The sequence below is a fragment of the Capra hircus genome, chromosome 5, assembly GCF_001704415.2.
Source record: "Capra hircus breed San Clemente chromosome 5, ASM170441v1, whole genome shotgun sequence".
Lineage (NCBI taxonomy): Eukaryota > Metazoa > Chordata > Mammalia > Artiodactyla > Bovidae > Capra > Capra hircus.
In genome coordinates, this window is record NC_030812.1 from 73,601,289 (window position 1) to 73,619,398 (window position 18,110).

The 18,110-nt window shown below is 53.0% G+C and overlaps 1 protein-coding gene across 2 annotated transcripts; it reads right to left on the bottom strand.

The window, feature by feature from the left end:
- On the bottom strand, positions 74-17,061 carry FOXRED2 (FAD dependent oxidoreductase domain containing 2). 2 transcript variants are annotated; one of them, XM_018048284.1, is made up of 9 exons: positions 16,755-17,061; positions 15,564-16,112; positions 13,370-13,621; positions 12,957-13,223; positions 12,457-12,623; positions 8,759-8,924; positions 7,119-7,360; positions 5,812-5,982; positions 74-2,791 (listed from the first exon to the last, which is right to left on the bottom strand). In XM_018048284.1, exons 2-9 carry the CDS (start codon positions 16,109-16,111, stop codon positions 2,532-2,534), a joined length of 2,073 nt encoding a protein of 690 aa, XP_017903773.1. In that variant the 5' UTR covers position 16,112; positions 16,755-17,061; the 3' UTR covers positions 74-2,531. The 2 variants fall into 2 exon arrangements, with proteins under 2 accessions (XP_017903773.1, XP_005680716.1); XM_005680659.3 differs by having other exon boundaries at positions 15,564-17,061.

Consider the following 18,110-nt stretch of genomic DNA (forward strand, 5'->3'; position numbering starts at 1 on the left):
TATATGGCTTTGAAAAATTATTCTGAAATTAATGTTGAAGTATAATATGAAATAGGGGTCTAAATGAGATTGATTTTCTTCCCCAAGTTAGTAGCCCATTGGTCCAACATCATTTTTATTTACTTACGTAATTTTGGCCATGCCCAGGGCATGCAGGATCTTAGTTCCCTGAGCAGGGATCGAACCTGTATCCCCTGCATTGGGAACTTAGTCTTAACCACTGGACCATCAGGAAAGTTCCAGTCCAACATCATTTATTGCACACTCCTGTACAATCTTTTCCACTGGTTTGTGATTCCCTTTAAAAAACACCTCCATCTTAGAACAGGCTCTACTTCTGGCCTATTGATTTTCACTGATCTGTCTGTTTTGCATGTGTAACTTTATAATATTTTCAAAAACAATGAATAGATGAAGTCATGCCTTAGCTAGGAGAGGGACTTGATCTGGCTGGAAATGACAAGATCTGCTAGAGGGCTGTCTAAACTTGACAAGGAAAGAAACTGAGGCAATGAAGGAGGACACGTGAGTCCATACAACACAATAGGAAGATAGCAGACAGCAAAGATGGCATGCCTAAGGCAACGGCACTCAGGGGCCAGGATTTACAAAGAAGGCCCCGGGGGCTGGGGAGGGTGGGTTGCTAGAAGCAAGCGAGATGTAGACAGGACTCCAGCCAGTGCAGCAACGATCTTCACAGGAAAAAGTAGTTCTCTGAAGCCAACTAATTAATTTACAGGGAAAATACCAGGGAATGTGTGTCTCATTGGCCGAGTAAGAGCTGAACCATGTCTTATTAAACACAAATAAGGCTGGTGATATTTTTATGGAATTAAGAACTTGGCACATGACGGAAAGAGCAGCAGATGTCACATACTTAGGCGTCAGTCAACAATTCGTTACAGTACCTCGAACCAGGGGCTCAACCAGCCTTTAGTAACTGGGTAGGTGAGATTTGTGTAACAGGATTTGATAATATGGGTACAGTCCTAATTAAATAATTTATTTTCATACTAGTCTTAACCACTGGACCACTAGGGATATCCCAAAATATTTATTAAAAAAAAAAAAGTTTAGGAAAAGGAAGGGTGGACTAATGGGACCCAATTTTGGTTTACCTGTAAACAGTATGAAATACAGCAAATTCAACACCCTGGGATTAGGGAGAGACCCTTCACTGAGCAGTTTCAGCTCTCTGCAAACTATGCCAAGTCTTGCCATGGGGTAAACATCTCCTCCCTGACAGGCTCAGGCTTTCGGAGTCTCACTGTTGTGACTGCAGATACCTGGAGCACAGACAGCAGTGCCGGGGGTAAGGGATTTTGGACCTGGCCGTCATGAAGAAGCTGTTCCAAGTAAAGGGCAGCGGATCTGGAAAGCTTGTGTCCCTGCCATTCTAAGTGGACACATGAAGGACTTAGTGGTAAGAACCAGTGAGAAAGCTATCACCTGTGATCCCGGGCTTTTGAGGAAACCACCATGATTATTTTCTGCACAAATGCTTTCCCATGGCTTACTCATCAATGGGACTCAAATACCTGATGAGAGAGTAAGAAGGGGCAGATTCCTGGTGAGGAGGGACAATAAAAAAGCCAGAACAGCTCAGGGAACCAGAAACTACATTCATCAGCATTATCTAACAAACTCATTTATAAATGATTTCTTGCCCATGCTGAGCTGGGCTCTGTACGGAACAGTGGGGTGAATCACCTCCGAGAGAATCCCCACTGATAGCCAGCATGGCGACCATTTCACAAAACCTGATCTGGCAGGGCAGAGGCCAGGAGGAATGCCAGAGGGCAGGGGAATGGGATGAGAGAGAGGAGAACACAGGGGGAAGGCAAGTCAGGGAGGGCGGGCCTGGAGAGAGAGCAGCTTGGCAGAGACCCGCCTACATGATATGGCCTGCAGGGAGCTGTCTTCTCTCTGCCCCCACTGGGATTCTGAAAGCAGAGATGGGGCGGGGAGAGGCAGTATGGTGAAGCAGGGCCGGCCTTAGGGCTTCCCAGACTCCTGGCTGGGACCTCGGAGATCACCTGACCTTTCTCAGCTGGTGTTTTCATCAGGGGGTAACGGGCCCACCTGCCCTACTTGGTGGAGGACCTTAGAGCCTTTGTCTTAAAGTGCCTGCTACAACCCGTATGAAGATGAGGGTGGATTGCACTTGTCAAACGCTCCATGGGTAGGCGGAATCCAGGGGCCTCAGAAGAGGAACACTGGGCACTTGAAGGGGACGGAGCTGAGGCCAGCCTGGTGCTTGTGATGGCTGGCTTGCAGACAAGTCTGGCGTGGAAGGTGGCTCCCTTCCATCTGGCAGAAGATGCTGTCCCTGGACGCCTCTTCCCAGAAATCCCTGAACCAAACAGGAGGGGAGATCACCGTGTGGCCGCCCTTCAGCCTGTCTGTGTCCTCCGTGTGGCTTTGGTGCGGTCACCGCGATGATCTGAGGGGGGTCTTTGGCAATCACGTGGGAGCACGAAACTGCGGGGAAGAGGAAGGCTGACTGTGAGCCTAGGGGGAGCAGCCGCCCATCAGAGCTCCTCCTTGTTGCTGTTGAAAGGTGAGACCGGAGGCCCTGGAGCCAGAGAGTGCCCTCCTGGCCCGTGGTCGCCAGGCTGCTGGTCGCTGGCCCCCTGGTGCTGGCCCATGGTGGCAGAGTCCCACAGGAGCCCGCTCTCCACGCCGTGCTGACGGAGGCTCTCAGTTCCCACGAGCCCCTGCGTTCTCAGGTAGCCCTGCTGGCAAAAGGGCGGGAGCTTCTGGTGTGTTAGGGCGAACAGGAAACAGGACTCTGCATAGAAGTAAAAGGAGATGGGCTGAGAGCTGTGGGGACAGGTGCAAGGGGAGGGGCTGCTGACGCCCCCGTGGCCTCACTGCTTCCCTCCAGCCACTAAGCCCGGGGGCCGACTTTTCTGGGTATCTCAAGTCTGACCTGGGTAGCTGTGGACCCCATCCCTCCCTGAAGTTCTAAGACTAGGAGCTGCCTTGACATTATGGGAAAAAAAAAAAGCTCCAGAGGAAAGCAAACCAAAGAGATGGCCCAGCTCCCAGAGATGGGGGCCTGCATGCTGCTGTGTGTGGCGCCACTGGTGGGGGCGGGGGGAGCTCACCCACTCAGGAGCAGCCCCTTGGCCTACTCTTCCAGGAGCCACCCGGGGGAGCCGGGATCTACTGAAACCTGGGTGCCTAGAGCCTGTGCTCCGTGACAAGCGAAGCTCCTGCAATGAGAAGGCCACGCACAGCAAAGACGACCCAGCGTAGCCAAAAATAAATAAAATTTTTTAAAAAATTAAAGCAAAGGATTAAACAGATGTGGGCTCAGGCTTCTGAGGGATTTAGAGACAGGATGGGAAGATGGCGTGTCAGAGAACCATCCTGACCTCCTGTCTCAGTAAACAGGCACATTATAAAGGGTGCTATAAGGCTCACACGAGATCAGGCTGGGAGTGCTATAGGAACAGTATTTCCCACATCTCTGACTTCCAGTACAGAGGGCCCTTGGCAGAATGGGCCACAACCACCCTCTCTGAGCAGGGAAGACAGCAGATATGGGAGAGGATGGAGCGGGGCAGTGAGGCAGCCTCTTGACAAGCACCCCCTCCAATGACATACGTCACCCCTTCTGCAGGGACAGGGGGCGGAGAAGCCCAGCAGATCTGGGGCCAGAACTAGCAGCTGCATATCTGCTAAAGGGATGGAGGGGAAGCCCACTTCTGCCAGCTAGCCCTTTGGGAGAGGAGTCTTGCACGTTCAAGGCAGTGACACTTGGTGGCTTGTACTGTTGAATATATCTAGGAGGTAGGAGCCAGGAGGCTCAAAGGGCCTGTGGTGATGGACTGGTGGGAGCCATGACTCAGGGCCGGAATATACCCCCTGAAAGGTACCAGCATCTCTGTACTGAAACCTCAAGAAATAGGTAGGCATTGCAGCTGAGGTCTCTAGACCATCAATGCACAATTTCCTACGGAAGCATACAGTCAGAGCTGAAGTCTGTAGGATGCTAGTACTTCAAAGCTGCTTTAGCTCTGCTCTCTGAATTACCCCTGCTGGAACGTCTACATACATTTAAACTGTTAACTTCAAGTACTGTTTTCAGCCATCTCCCTTGGGACATAGATTTTTTATTTCAGGGTGAGCTGAAGGACTCTTGCTCTCTGACCTGTAGGCCAAGGACTAACCATCTCTAACCTGGTCTGATACGAATAGTGCCTGATATGCAACCACTGTTTCAACAGATATTTGCTGAACGGAAAAAAGAAGTGGCTATCCTAGTAATTCAGAGAGTTTAAAAAAAAAAGTTAAAAAATTCTGGCTTGTTTCGGTCAGTTCTGCCTCTGAATCATGAGACTTCTCTTCCCAAGTCCCTCTTTGGGTTCGACTATCAGAGCTGTCTTCCAATTCACCAATTTTCCTTTCATCTATGTCTAATGTGCTACTAACCTTGACACTGAGTTTCTAATTACAAATTGATACTTTTATTTCCAGAAGTTCTACTTGGACCTTTCTCAAAATTGCATTCAATATCCTTTCATTCTGTTTTTAGTAATCCCTTTTTTATTTATTCACAGAATCTATACATACTTTACATCTTCTATCCGACCACTCCAATTCATACAGTCCCTGTAGGTTTGATCCAACAGTGTTGTTTCTGTTGACACTCCCGCATGGTCATTTGAGTTCTTATGTGTTACTGATTTCTGCTTGGGAGTTCATGTTCCAGAGAACTTTATCTGTGGGAATTCTTTGAGGTCTGGCTTTAAAGTCTATTTCCTCACAGAAGACTTGCACGGATGCTTGTGATTTCTGCACCAAGATGACAGTGTGAACTTTGGCCCCAAACTAATATGAATGAGGTCTAGTGGATGGAAATTCTCAAAGGAGGTTTTCCCCCCTGCACTCTACACAGAGCAAGAAATCCTGCATCTCCTCTGTCTCTCCTGGGAGTGCTTTCTGGCTCCGAGCTTACCCACTGAGACCCTGGCTTTATTTGAGGTTTTCTGTACAGACTTCTTAGGGCTTCCCAGGCAGTAACAGTGGTAAAGAACCCGCCTGCCAATGTAGGAGACACAGGAGACGCAGGTTTGATACCCGGGTTGGGAAGATCCCCTGGAGAAGGAAATGGCAACTCACTCCAGTACTGCCTGGAAAATCCCATGGACAGAGGAGCCTGGTGGGCTATAGTTCATGGGGTCATAGAAGAATCAGACACAAGTGAGCAACTAAGTAGGCACATACAGACCTCCTACCCTGCTCCAGCCTCGCCTTTCCATCCCCAAGTGCTGGTCAGTTATGCAGGCTCTAAACCCCTGATGACCAGCAGATATCACCTTCTCTGGTGTGTGTGTGTGTTTTTCTTAGTGTCTGGCTTCTGGGGGGTTCCCTTATTTTCCTGTAAGTTCTTTAAAGACGTTTTACTCAGTGTCTGCATGCATGCATGCTAAGTCACTTGAGCCGTGTCCAACTCTTTGCCACCCCATGGATTACAACCCGCCAGGCTCCTCTGTCCATGGAATTTTCCAGGCAAGAATATGGGAGTGGGTTGCCATGTCCTCCCCCAGGAGCTCTTCCAGACCCAGGGATCGAATCTGCGTCTCTTATGTCTCCTGCGTGGGCAGGTGGGCTCTTTACCACTAGCGCCACCTGGGAAGCGCTAGCGTCTGCAGGGGTGCTGTACTGGGAGGGGTCACAGGAGACAGACGTCTCAGGTGTAGGTCTCCAGACGTGCGTCCTGAAGTTCCACAGGGCACCGATCTACCTGGTCGTCTTCACCCTCCAGCTCAGCCCTTCTGTCCTTCTGGGAACCTAACTTACCTGCATAGAAGCTTCGCAGGTCAGTATCCAAACAGTTCTCCAGGAAGCGCCTCAGGGGCAGGATGTGCCCCACCGGGGCCGTCCAGTCCGTCAGGAAATCTTCCACGACGTGGTGGAGGGCTGAGGGCCGTGGTAGCGGCCAGCCTGCTGGGCGGAACCTCACCTCCTGCTCTGTGGGGAGGAGAGGGCACCACTTCAGAGCGGGTGCATGGCTTCCTCCCCAGAGCTGCAACCCGGGTGCCGCCCCCCCATCCTCTTTTGCTCGACCTTCCTGACACCCCTCTGGTCAGCCAGGTCAGCTGTCCTTCCCAATGTCTGAAAGGCTGATGTGAAGGAGAGGGACTAGGCCAGACTCCTTTGATGTCAGGGGGAGGAACTAAGACCAGTCACTTGAACTTGGTTTGCTTCTAAGACTTCCACAGACTGAGGTCTGTTGCAGCTGCTTTGAAACTGGTCTTTCTGTGACTAGACTCTGGGTCCTACCTCCAAGGGGTCTTAGGGCCCCTCTAGTCCAGTTTCTTATCTGGTGCGGTGCCCTTCTGTGTGTCCCCATCACAGGGTACCAAGCCATGACCGACCATTCCTGTACCAGGAAACCGTGAGGGGCCTGTCCCAGCCTCTGCAGCTTTCAGGATGAGCTGCTGCTTACGAGAGTGAACCCGGGTTCCTGTCACTTCTACCCGCTGACACTACCTCTGCCCTCTGGAACAACCCCTAACTTTAGATCATCCTCTTCCAGGTGATGTCCCTTCAAGTTCAGAGGCAGGATTTATGTTCCCCAGGTCGGCCATCTGTCAGTAACTACTCTGCACAGGGCACCGTGCTGGCATTCTGTGTTATCTCATCCATTCTCCTCTTACATGGAGGGTATCACTGCCACCCCATTTCACACACGAGCAAGCTGAGGCTCACAGGGGTTAAGTAATGGTGCAAGGTCACACAGCGAGGGAAGGACAGCCCTGGAGCACGGCCCAGCTCTCCTGCCCCCTTCCTGGGCTAATCTGCTTCTGTCCCTTTGCTGTTCCTCCTGGAGTCAGTCTCCAGACCACCTTCCGCCCCCCGTCCCACTCCAAGGTCAGCCTTCTCTGGACACAGTGACGACACTTGTCCCTCTTACTACTGGAGGCGATCGCGGCACTCCACGTGTGGCCTGCTGTGGGTCAGAATCTGGGGACGGCATTTATCATTCATAGACCACTTGCTCCACTGAGACTCTGGGCAGGGCCCCCGGTGTTCCCCCTTTCATCAGCTGAGGGTACCGCGTGAAGGCGCAGTGGTGCTGGGGTCTGAGGAGGGCCCCGGCTCACCGGTGGGGAGGTGCCTGTAGTAGTAGATGACAGGATGGAGGAAGTTGGACAGCCAGGCGTCTTCCATGTGCCCCACAGAGCGGTCAGAAAAGAAGACGTCCTTGTCAGGCCCAGAGTAGTTCCGGCCGTACTCCATGTTGATGACGAAGAGGCCGTGCCTCGCCCTCCTTCCCGTGATCGTCTCCAGCTGCGCCAGCATCTGCATGGGGAACTCCTCCAGATACTCAAAGGTGGTGGCGTTCCTGGGGACGGGGGCAGACGACGGGGGTGAGACCCTGGGTGCTTCGGCAGAGGTGACAGGAGCGTGTGTGCTGTGCACACGCCACCTCTCCTTCCTAGAAGTGGCCATCAAACAGCATACAGACTGATCAGATCCGAGCATCTCACCTGAATACTGCTAGCGCCTAGACTTACAGGTGTCAGAAAGCCTGGAGGAACCCGAATGGGTGTGTGGGGAAAGGGTGAGCCAGGCTGAGACCAGTGTCAGAGAAGCCCTACGAGGGAGTGAAGGCCTCGGCGTGCTCCAAAGACAGGAAGGAGGCCTGTGCGGCCCCAGTGGAGCCGACGGCGATGGGCAGGAGAGGGGCCTGGGGAGGTCGGCGGGGGCAGGTCAAGGAGGGCCATGTGTGCCACGATGGGAAAGTCTCCTGGCCCGGGAATTGGGGTTGAGGGCCTCCAGAGGGTATTGAAAGGGGTGAATTCCAAGTGACTCAAGTTTTAAAGGAATCATTCCGGCCACCATGTTGAGAGCAGACCACGGGGTCCAAGGCGAGAGGCTGTTATATCAGTGCAGGAGGGGGATGCTCTCAGTGTCCAGACCAAGGTGGCAGTGGTGGGGCTACTGAGACGCAGGCAGGTTCTAAACACAGTTTGAAGGTAGAGTGGGCAGGATCTACGAATGGTGTGAGTGTGGGGAATGGGTGTGAGAGAGACAGGAGCCAAGGGTGTTGAGGGAGGTTCTGCTCCAGGCACCTCTGAGTTCCCTGCATGTCGCTCAACCTGGTGTGCTGCTGCACCCACTGGCTCTGGACAAGGCTGTTCCTTCTGTGGCTTCTCACCTGCCACTTGTCCTTTCAGACCACACACTCCCCCGCCCCCACCCCCAGCTCTACTCCCTTCCCTGCTCCCGATGGTTTCCTTCTAAGGGAGTGACCTCTGTGATCTGCTGCTTATCGCTTCTTTGATAAGGAGCTGGCTGGCCCAGGGAGCTCTTAAATCCCCACAGGTGGTCATCTGTCATCGCTGCAGGCCACTGCTTATGTGTTTAGTGCCAGAGGCTTTCCACCAGTTACCTTTACTCCTTCCTACAGCCCTGCAAGGTCAATGTTATTAGCTCTACTTTGCAGATGAAAGAAAGGCTCAGAGAGGCTAACTAACTTGCCCCAGATCATACTGGTAGAAAGTGGCAAAGCTGTCGTCATACCTATGTCTGTCAATCTGTCTGTCAGTAGAGCCCGTGGTGTTGATTTTCCCCAGAAGAGCTCAGTCCCCTCCCTCTCTGTCTCCCCAGTCCCCAGCCTTCTCCCTCTTAGGAAGGAACCACTGGGCTGTTCCACACATGCAACAGGAAAAGAAGAGCAAGACGGAGCAGGGGGGTAAGCTGGCAGGGATGGGGATGGGAGATGGGAAGGACGACTCACTCCTTCAGCAGGACCACGTCGGCCAGCACACTGAACATCTGGTAGAGCCCAGAGGCCTCGTTGATGCGCCGGATGATGGCACTGGCCAGGTGTGTGATGGGGTGCTCGGTGGAGGGCCAGGCCACGCTGTGGTGGCGCTGCTCCAGCAGTCGGTGGACGGCACGCACTGAAACGGCCAGAGGGAGAATGGCAAGCTGCCCCTAAGATGTAACCTTTCACCTCTGGGAGGATGCAAAGTCCCCATCAGCTCTGCACTCAGGACACACTCGTGTGCCTGGCTCTAAGATGCCTTTACAGGAGGGTCGTACAGGTTTTCTGAGAAGGGCTGGAGGGGAAGTGTTTCTGACTTTGGCGGGTTCTGTCAGGTGACTCAGTTCTCCTCTGGTGGGACAGCAACCAGAGAGGACCGCAAAATGAATGGGCGTGGCTAGACTTGTCCCCAGGCCTGAGACTGCCTGCTTCTGCTTTAGGCCACCTGCATGTATAAGTCCTGCCATTGTCACCGCACATGCGACACGTCCACACCAGGCCCAGAGCCTTTCTCTGCAACCTCTCGTCTCCCTATAGCCCCCATGTCTGTCGGAGACTCCCTGATGGAGAACCTCTGATGGCTCCCTCTCCTTCACAGCCAAAACCTAAACTCAGTTCTACTTTGAGATGCTTTGTATATTTCTGGGAGGATAGAGAAGAAACAGTTACCTCCAACAACAGGGAACATTTTCTGTGGACCTGGGGCTGCCCTTACACAGCTGTGACACTGGGCCACCCCACACAGCTGCCTGCCTCCTCGAAATGAATCAACACAACACCCAAATCCAATAATGGCAAAGACACAGACAATTCGCGTGGCAAGAGACTCGGTCTGCCAACGGTCACAGGAAAGGATGTTCAGCCTCATGAGACAGACAGACAGAAACCTGGTTCTCTGGAGGAAACAAGGTTAGGCTGAGTTTTGTGAAAGGCTGAGGAATGACATGGCTAGGGGAGTGGGGCAGGGGGCCAGACAAAAGGAGCACAGGTGCAAAGACATAAAACCTTGAGAGAAATGGGCGCATTCTGAAAAGGAGGTGAGGGCAGGCTGGGCAGGTGAGCTGGTGCTGGCCTGTATGAAGCTCTGGACACCATACCGAGGAACTGGCTGGGGAGCCCCTGGAAGGTTTTTTGTTCAAATAACAAGTGTTTTGGTGGGTATCAGAGTGGCTGGATGGGAAGCCAGAGAGACCAGCGGCAGGAAGACCAGTCAGGAGAGACAAAGAGGCCCCGAGTCAGGCAAGCGAGGCTGGGATGGAGTGATGGGAAAGGGAAGGGCAGGGCTCCCAGCAGCCCCGACCTTCCGCAGCTACCGTCTCTCATCTTCTGTGGCTTTCGTGTGCCTTGCTGTTTGCTACTTGCCCTCCTTGGGACCTGTTTCTCAGCTGAATGATGAGCAAGGTTGGGCAGGATGTACCGTGTACAGCTGCACTGCTCCTCCCCCTAGGCGGGTCCTCAGCCAGGAATAGTGACCACAGGTCTCAGTGGCCTGTCCACCCAGAACTGTTTCCCATTTGCCTGAAACTCAGTGGTGAGCTGGGAGCCTTCGAGTCAGACAGGTGTGGATTCAGATACCACCGCTGCTTTCCATTGGCTGGGTGAGTTCGGATAAGTGACTTACATTCTCTGTGCCCCCATTTCCTTCTATGAAAAAGGGAACTGAAATAACAAGATCTGTCTTATGGGGCTGTTGGGAGGATTAAGAATGTGAGATAGGTGGGGCTTCCCAGGTGGGTCAGTGGTAAAGAATCTACCTGCCAATGCAGGAGGCGCGGGTTCGATCCCAGGTCTGGGAAGATCCCACATGCTTCGGAACAACTAATCATGTGTGCCATAATTATTGAGCCTGTGCTCTAGAGCCCAGGAGCCACAACTACTAAACCCCAGACACCCTAGAGTCCATGCTCCACAACAAGACAAGCCACCACAATCTACTAAAGCCCAGACACCCTAGAGTCTGTGCTCCACAACAAGACAAGCCACCACAATCTACTAAAGCCCAGACACCCTAGAGTCTGTGCTCCACAACAAGACAAGCCACCACAATCTACTAAAGCCCAGACACCCTAGAGTCTGTGCTCCACAACAAGAGAAGCCACCACAATCTACTAAAGCCCAGACACCCTAGAGTCCGTGCTCCACAACAAGACAAGCCACCACAATGAGAAGACACACAGGGCAACTAGAGGAGTAGCCCCTGCTTGCTCCAACTAGAGAAAAGCCCACGCAGCAATGAAAACCCACCCAGCACAGTCAAAAAAAGAAAAAAGGAAAGTGATCTGGAGAAAGATCAGGGGACGGGGGAGGCAAGAGAGAAGGGGCAGGACCTGCCAGGACAGCGGGTACAGGGAGGGTGGAGTGCACGGAAATGTGAGGAGGGTTTCCTGCTGGGGACACAGCTGGAGAAGAGACTCTTCTTATTCCGTGTGTGTGTGTTTGTGTGTGTGCAGTCTGCAAGTATTTTGGTAAACAGACAGCGAACACTCTCTCCTTGGTTTTCTTCCCCGACAGCACGCACAGGGTATAAAATATATCATCTGGAAATCAGCAAAACATGATTATCTTTCCATGCCAAACCAGAAGGAGAGTGAAATGCAGAAACTAGCATCAAGGCAAGTGAGGCATCAAATTAGATGCAGAAACATCAGGAAGGAGGACTCTTACGGTGTTTTTATGGTCAAATTAACTGGCCTATGTAACACTCATCATGCAATAAAGCACCCATCCAATGGGCTACCCAGAGTGCAGAAAACCAGCACCGTTGGTACCAAGAGTTTTAAAAAAAGAGCTGAGATAATCTAGGTGCCATTTTTAATGAAATTTGTTGGTACCCAAAGAGTTTGTGTGTACATAACGCTTCCCAGGTGCACTGCCTCCAGGAATTACCTTATTTAGTCCTTACCATGGCCCCACGGGGAAGAGAGTTCACCTCATTTACCTCTTTGTGTCAGGGGAGGGTCAACAGGCTTAGGGAGCTTAGGGAGCCTCACAGTCTGAGACCACCCAGCTGTTCCCCCAGGTGAGCTGTTCCCAGGCTCAGCACTGCTGCCGGTGTATGTACTTCACCCACACAGGGCTGACGCATGGAGCATGCACCCCCAAGTTACACCTTATCTGGGACTTCTCTAGACCAGTGGTCCCCAACCTTTTTGGCACTAGGGACTGGTTTCATGGAAGACAACTTTTCTACAGACTGGAGGCGGGGAGGGGGATGGTTTTGGGATGATTCTTATAAGGAGCACACAACCTAGATCCCTCGCATTCACAGTTCACAGTAGGGTTTGCACTCCTATGAGAATCTAATGCTGCCACTGATCCGGCAGAAGGCGGAGCTCAGGCAGCACTGTGAGCGATGGAGAGCTCCTATAAACATACATGAAGTTTTGCTCGCTCACCAGCCGCTCACCTCCTGCTGTGCAGTCTGGTTCCTAACAGGCCACAGACTGACACTGGTCCATAGCGCAGGAGTTAGGAACCCCTGCTCTAGACATACCCTCATACCATGAAAACCCACTGCTGTCTGCCTCAGATGGGAATTTATGACATCAGCAATTTATGAATTGCTGATAAGCAATCCTTTTAAGACTGCTCTAAGGGAATAAGGCATGTGTTTACAAACACTAGGGATGGTTCTGTCTAGGGACAGTGGCCCTCTCTGCCAGGCTCACCTGTGTATCGGAATCCATGGATGAAACCCCCAGCAGATTTCCGGTAATCCACTGAGTGGCTGGCAGTCCCCAGGATGAAGAGGCCCCGGCTCCCTTTGGATTCATAGCTGGCTCTGACCAGGGGATATTTCTCGCTGAGTTCACTCCCTGAAGAGAGTCGGAGTGACCTGTGAGTGGAGAGGGCTGTGAATTAAAATCACTGCTGTGTATGAAACACTTTTTACAGGCCTGGCACTGAGCTAATTTAAACCACACCCCAACCCTAGAAGGCAGGTATGATCATGTCCATTGAACAGACAGAATAACTGACCTTCAGGGTAAAGATGTGGTGGGGCAGGGGCACAGCCAGGACTCAAGCCTGACTGGAGCCTGGGCTCTGGGTCCCTGTGTGACCTGACAGGAAGGTCCATTCAGGCCCTCCAGTGTCTCCTTGTCCGCCCGGGGCCTGAACCAGAGGGCTCTGCTGAGAGATCTAGTTCCTCCCCTCCATTTGGACTCACTTGCTGAAAATGGAGAAGTCAAATTTCCAGCCCAGGCAGCGGATGACCCGGTCATAGGCCACGCGCATGGCAAAGTTGTCATTGTTGTCCTGGGGGAGGGGGATGGCTTCGGAACTCTGGTTGAAGAACTCCTCCACGAACAGCTTCAGAGTGATGTGGAACTTGCCCTTGTGGTCCTTCACGATGGCCAAGTCTGTCAGGTCGGACTCGAGCAACCCGTCCAGGGACTTCAGCTGGTAGGTGTCCAGCAGGCCATTGTTGATGGCCCTGGGGCCCCAAGTGCATGTCAGGAGAGAGAGAGACAAGGGTCTGTGCTAGGTGAGGGAGACTCGGGCAGGGGCGCTGAGTCAGGCGGGGGGAAGGGCAGCTCTAGAGGGGCTGGCAGCATGGCACACACACATCTCCCAGCATACCTGAGGTCTCCGACGTAGTGGGTGGCCCAGGAGAGCCGGACCCGGGAGCGGCTCAGCATATGGATAAAGTTGGTGACACCGAAGATGTTCTCTGCTGTCTCAAAGGCCGAGTTCCCCCGGCCTAGGATCAGCACATTCTGACCCTCGAAGTCCTTGGGATCCACAGACATGGACTCATAACCATCCACATATTCAGAACCAGGGAAGTCCACCCGGTTGGGGACCGACAAGCCGGTGGCCACAAGAAGGACGCTGCAAGTGGGGGACATAGGGAGGATGGCTTAGCCTCTCAGCTATGAGACCACTAAGTAAAAAATCCCTCTTTGGACCTGCCGCCCAGCTGCCGGCCCCACCCAGCCTGCTAGCTCCTAAAGTAAGCAGGCCATTCGTTCCTTTGCCTACTTCCTGACCTGCCCCGGTGTATCTACACTTTACCTCAGCCCCTCACTGAATGATCCATTGGGTATTGTTTGTTTTCACCTTTCTGGGATTATACCAAATGTGAGAATCAGTTTTACTTTCTGACTCTAGAGAGGGTGACACCATGAGAAACTGAATAATTCACTTAGTTTTGAACACAGCAGCCAAACCAAGTACCACCTCCATCATGAAAATGAAACTAGACACTCTGCTTTCCCCTTTCTTACTTCCCTGGCAGATGCAAAATCTGCTGAGCAGTGACTCTGTATGAGTCCCTGTACTGAGTACTTTCTGACTCATCTCACAGCTCAGAACAGGTCTGCATCGGTGTTATTTGGCCTGTGTTACAGGTGAAGACTGCTGGCTCCAAGTGGGCCCATGGACTCCATAGCTCCTCAGATAGCAGAGCTAGAACCTGACCACAGCCCAGCCTAATTTCAGAGTCCTGCTCTTTCTGCTGATGGGGATTACAGTCTTGTGGTGGGCAAGCCAGGAGCTGGACCCTGCTGGCCTGCAGAGGAAAGAGTAGATAACAAGATAGTTTCAAAAACAGGAACAGGTGGTCTGGAGAAAGGGCCTGGGCAGTCCCTATCCCCACCTTGTTTTCTGAGCTGTCCACTGGCTTACATCTGACTCCCCTATACTGTAGCACTTCTAAGTCCTAAGATGCAAGGGTCCAAACTGACCCTGCTCCCTAGGCTGTAACAAGCAAGGAATAAGGCTGTGCCTCAGGCAAAGGGCTTGAGAAGATGAACTGTGATAGGGCACTTGCCTGGGGCTAGGTGCTAGGCTGACAACCAGGAAGGAGGAGTCAGTCTGGTGGGGCGTTAAGAACACAGGCTTCAGAGTCAGAAAGACAAGTGCAGTCAAGTGGCAGCTGCTACTTATTAGCTGTGTGACAGAACACCAGTTACTTCTCTGAGCCTCAGTTTGTCATTCATAAAATGGGGATCAGTGAACCTCCTTCATTGGGTCCTTGTGAGGATTAAACAAGCACAGTAAAATGTGTAACTCTGAGTTGGAGCTGTCTACACAATATTAAGCTTTCTCCCAAGCCAAAGCAAGCTAAAGCTGAATGCTGGCAGCACTGCCTGTTGTGCCTGGCTCTCATTCAGTTCTGAAGTCCTACTGAGCCCAGCTAACACTTACTGGACAGTTGCCAGCATTTCTCAGAATGAATTTTGGGGAACACAAGTTCTAGGAGATGCGCTACAAAAAGGGTTTTGTAGGTGCATAAGCTCAGATAATGCTGAATATGTTACCCAATGTTGGAGCCCTTCAGTGAATGTGAAAATATTTAAGACTGAAAAATCCTGGAGGAAAGAAATGGTCAGAATTTTCAAATATCTTTGGGTACACTCATTTCTAGGAAACACCTGGGAAATGATGGATGAACTGAACCTCTGTGTACTGGATTTCAGCGGGAACAAAGACAGGGAGGGGGCTTCCTAGTTGGCTCAGTCCGTAAAGAATGCGCCTGCGATGCAGACGACCCAGGTTTGATCCCTGGGTTGGGAATATCCCCTGGAGAAGGAAATGGCAACCCAGTCCAGTATTCTTGCCTGGAGAATCCCATGGACAGAGGAGCCTGGTGGGCTACAGTCCATGGGTTCCCAAGAGTTGGACATGACTTAGCAACTAAATCATTGCCAAAGATGGGCTGAAATGCCCTTTTCTTCCCATTTCTCCCACGCCTATGGGCCAACTAATGGGTTTTCTTTCTCCCAGAAAGGCCCCAGCTTCAGCAGGTGAGCTCTGCAGCCAGATTCCTTACCTACACTGGTATGCCTGGCCCCGGTGGTCGGTCAGGATGAAGTAATGGCCATTCCAGGCCCCGCGATCCTTGTTCACAGTGACGTGGGCAACGGTTGTGTTATACAGCACGTGAAGCCCCAGCCGCTCTGCAAAGTCGCTCAGGTAGCGCACCATGTCGCTGGCGTCGGGATAGTAGGCGTCCGAGTAGTGTCTGAAGAGCAGCCGGGGGTCGTGGCTGAGCAGAGAGTTCCAGTCGTGACGCAGGTTGAACTCGGCATTGGCCTTGCCGGTGTACCGCTTGTTGATGCTGATGAGCTTGCGGTGCCGGGGGTAGCGCGTGAAGAAACTGCCAGGCACCGGGGCGCGTTCGAACACCATGTAGTCTCTGCCTGCCCTTTGCAGGAAGTAGGCCATCTGCAGGCCCGCGGGCCCGGCGCCCAGGACGCAGTAGTCCCGATGCACGGGCGCCCAGGCCTGGGCAGGGTGCAGGTAGATAGCCAGGTGCAGGGCGATGGTCAGGAGCAGCCCTGGGGCGCCCCAAGGCGGGGCGGCGGCGGAGAGGCCCATCCTACGGCAGACCAGAGGGGTGAGGCCTCGGACAACGCTAGGGCCCTCGAGGCCGGGGGACGGGAGCCAGGAACTGGGGGCCTAGAGAGAGGCAAGGGCTTGCCCGAGCGCCCACTGCGATTTAGGGCGCAGCCAGAACCCAAAGACCTCTGACCTCAACTGCCCCGACTGCATCGTTTCTAGCTCGGATCTGGGCTCCCTCCAGGAGTCCCGAATCCCTCCATCTTCCTCAGGACCTTACTTCCCAGGGGCGCTGGACTCCTAACTGCCATGGTAATAAAAGGGTGGGTATCTTCCCCAATTTCCCCTAATTTCTGGGGTGCCCAACACCCTCCCAGGGCCTCCCGAGGCCAGACCCTTGAGAGTCACGTCTTTTTGGCCTCGCCCCCGCGCTCCCGGCTCCAGCCTGGAGGAGGATTGGGCTGCACGGTCCTGTCCCCCGCCCGCGCCCGGCGCCCCGGCCTCTTCGGTCACGTGACAGGGATGCCCCGGCACACCTGCCGCGGAGCCGCGCGAGGCCGCGCGAGGCCACGCTCCTGCAGACGCGCGGCATCCGGGAGCCGCTCCCCACGCGTGCGCTGTGCCCACGCCCGCAGCTCCCGCTTCCCCGCCCGCCGGCCCACCGCGCGCACAGAGCTCGAACCTCCCAGCCGCTCCGGAGACAGCCCGCAGCCGAGTCAGGCCGCAATCGGCCGGCCCGCGCCTCCGCGGCGGCCCCGCCTCTCCCGCCGGGCCAATGGCAGGGGGCAGGGTCACGTGGCGAGGCGCGACACGCCGGGCGGGGCTGCCCAGAGCTGGGCGCCAGGATGCCCGCGAGCGAAGCGCACGTGCTGTGCCGCCGGCCCACACCCGCAGGGAGGGTGGTGGTAGGGTTGAAGATCGAATCTGGCAAGGGCGCGGAGCTCTTTAAAACTGTCTTTACCCTTATAAGGGAGGCACGGGAGCAGATGACTTTGGGAGATAAGCCCCTGTGACACTTCATTAATGTGGGCAAGGACTAGTTGGTTACCCAGTACTTTGAAACTGGAAACCAAGTTGGTGAAACCAGGACCAGTAAAGCAACTAAGGAGTTTTCGCTACAATGATTCAGTCTATCCTTCACTAAGTAACAAACAGTACTGACTTGATCTTCCATCAGAAGAGGGGGGCTCTACTCTAGTACTCTTGCCTGGAAAATCCCATAGACGGAGGAGCCTGGTAGGCTGCAGTCCATGGGGTCGCTAAGAGTCGGACACGACTGAGCGTCTTCACTTTCACGCATTGGAGAAGGAAATGGCAACCCACTCCAGTGTTCTTGCCTGGAGAATCCCAGGGAACGCGGAGCCTGGTGGGCTGCAGTCTATGGGGTCACACAGAGTCAGACACGACTGAAGCGACTTAGCAGCAGCAGGGTCAGAGGAGGGTTGCTTAATTAAGATCATAGAGTTGAGAACTGGAGTGTGGAATACACACACACACCACCCCATTTATACTCCAAATCATGAGCTCTTTCCAAACTTATTAATTTATGAAGCCTGTTTTATGTGCTTGATATCCATTAACAATTAATGGTCTATCTAAGGAAGAAATGGAGAATTTTAATTGAGCCAACCTAAAGCTGGCTTAAAACTTAACATTCAAAAAACTAAGATCATGGCATCCTGTCCCATCACTTCATGGTAAATAGATGGGGAAACAATGGAAACAGTGACAGACTTTATTTTCTTGAGCTCCAAAGTAACCACAGGCGGTGACTGCAGCCATGCAATTAAAAGATGATTGCTCCTTGGAAGAAAAGCTATGACAAATGTAGACAGCATGTTAAAAAACAGAGACATCACTTTGCTGACAAAGGTCCATACAGTCAAAGGTATGGTTTTTCATGTATGGATGAGAGTTAAACCATAAAGAAGGCTGAGTGCCTTTTGAATTGTGGTGCTGGAGAACACTCTTGAGAGTACCCTGAACAGCAAGGAGATCAAACCAGTCCATCCTAAGGGAAATCAACCCTGAATACTCA

Coding starts and splice junctions, on each gene's coding strand:
- FOXRED2 (XM_018048284.1), bottom strand. CDS start 16,111: ATGGGCCTCTCCGCCGCCGCCCCGCCTTGGGGCGCCCCAGGGCTGCTC. Junction 13,622..15,563: donor GGCCAGGCATACCAGTGTAG/GTAAGGAATCTG, acceptor CCCCACTTGCAG/CGTCCTTCTTGTGGCCACCG. Junction 13,224..13,369: donor CACTACGTCGGAGACCTCAG/GTATGCTGGGAG, acceptor TTGGGGCCCCAG/GGCCATCAACAATGGCCTGC.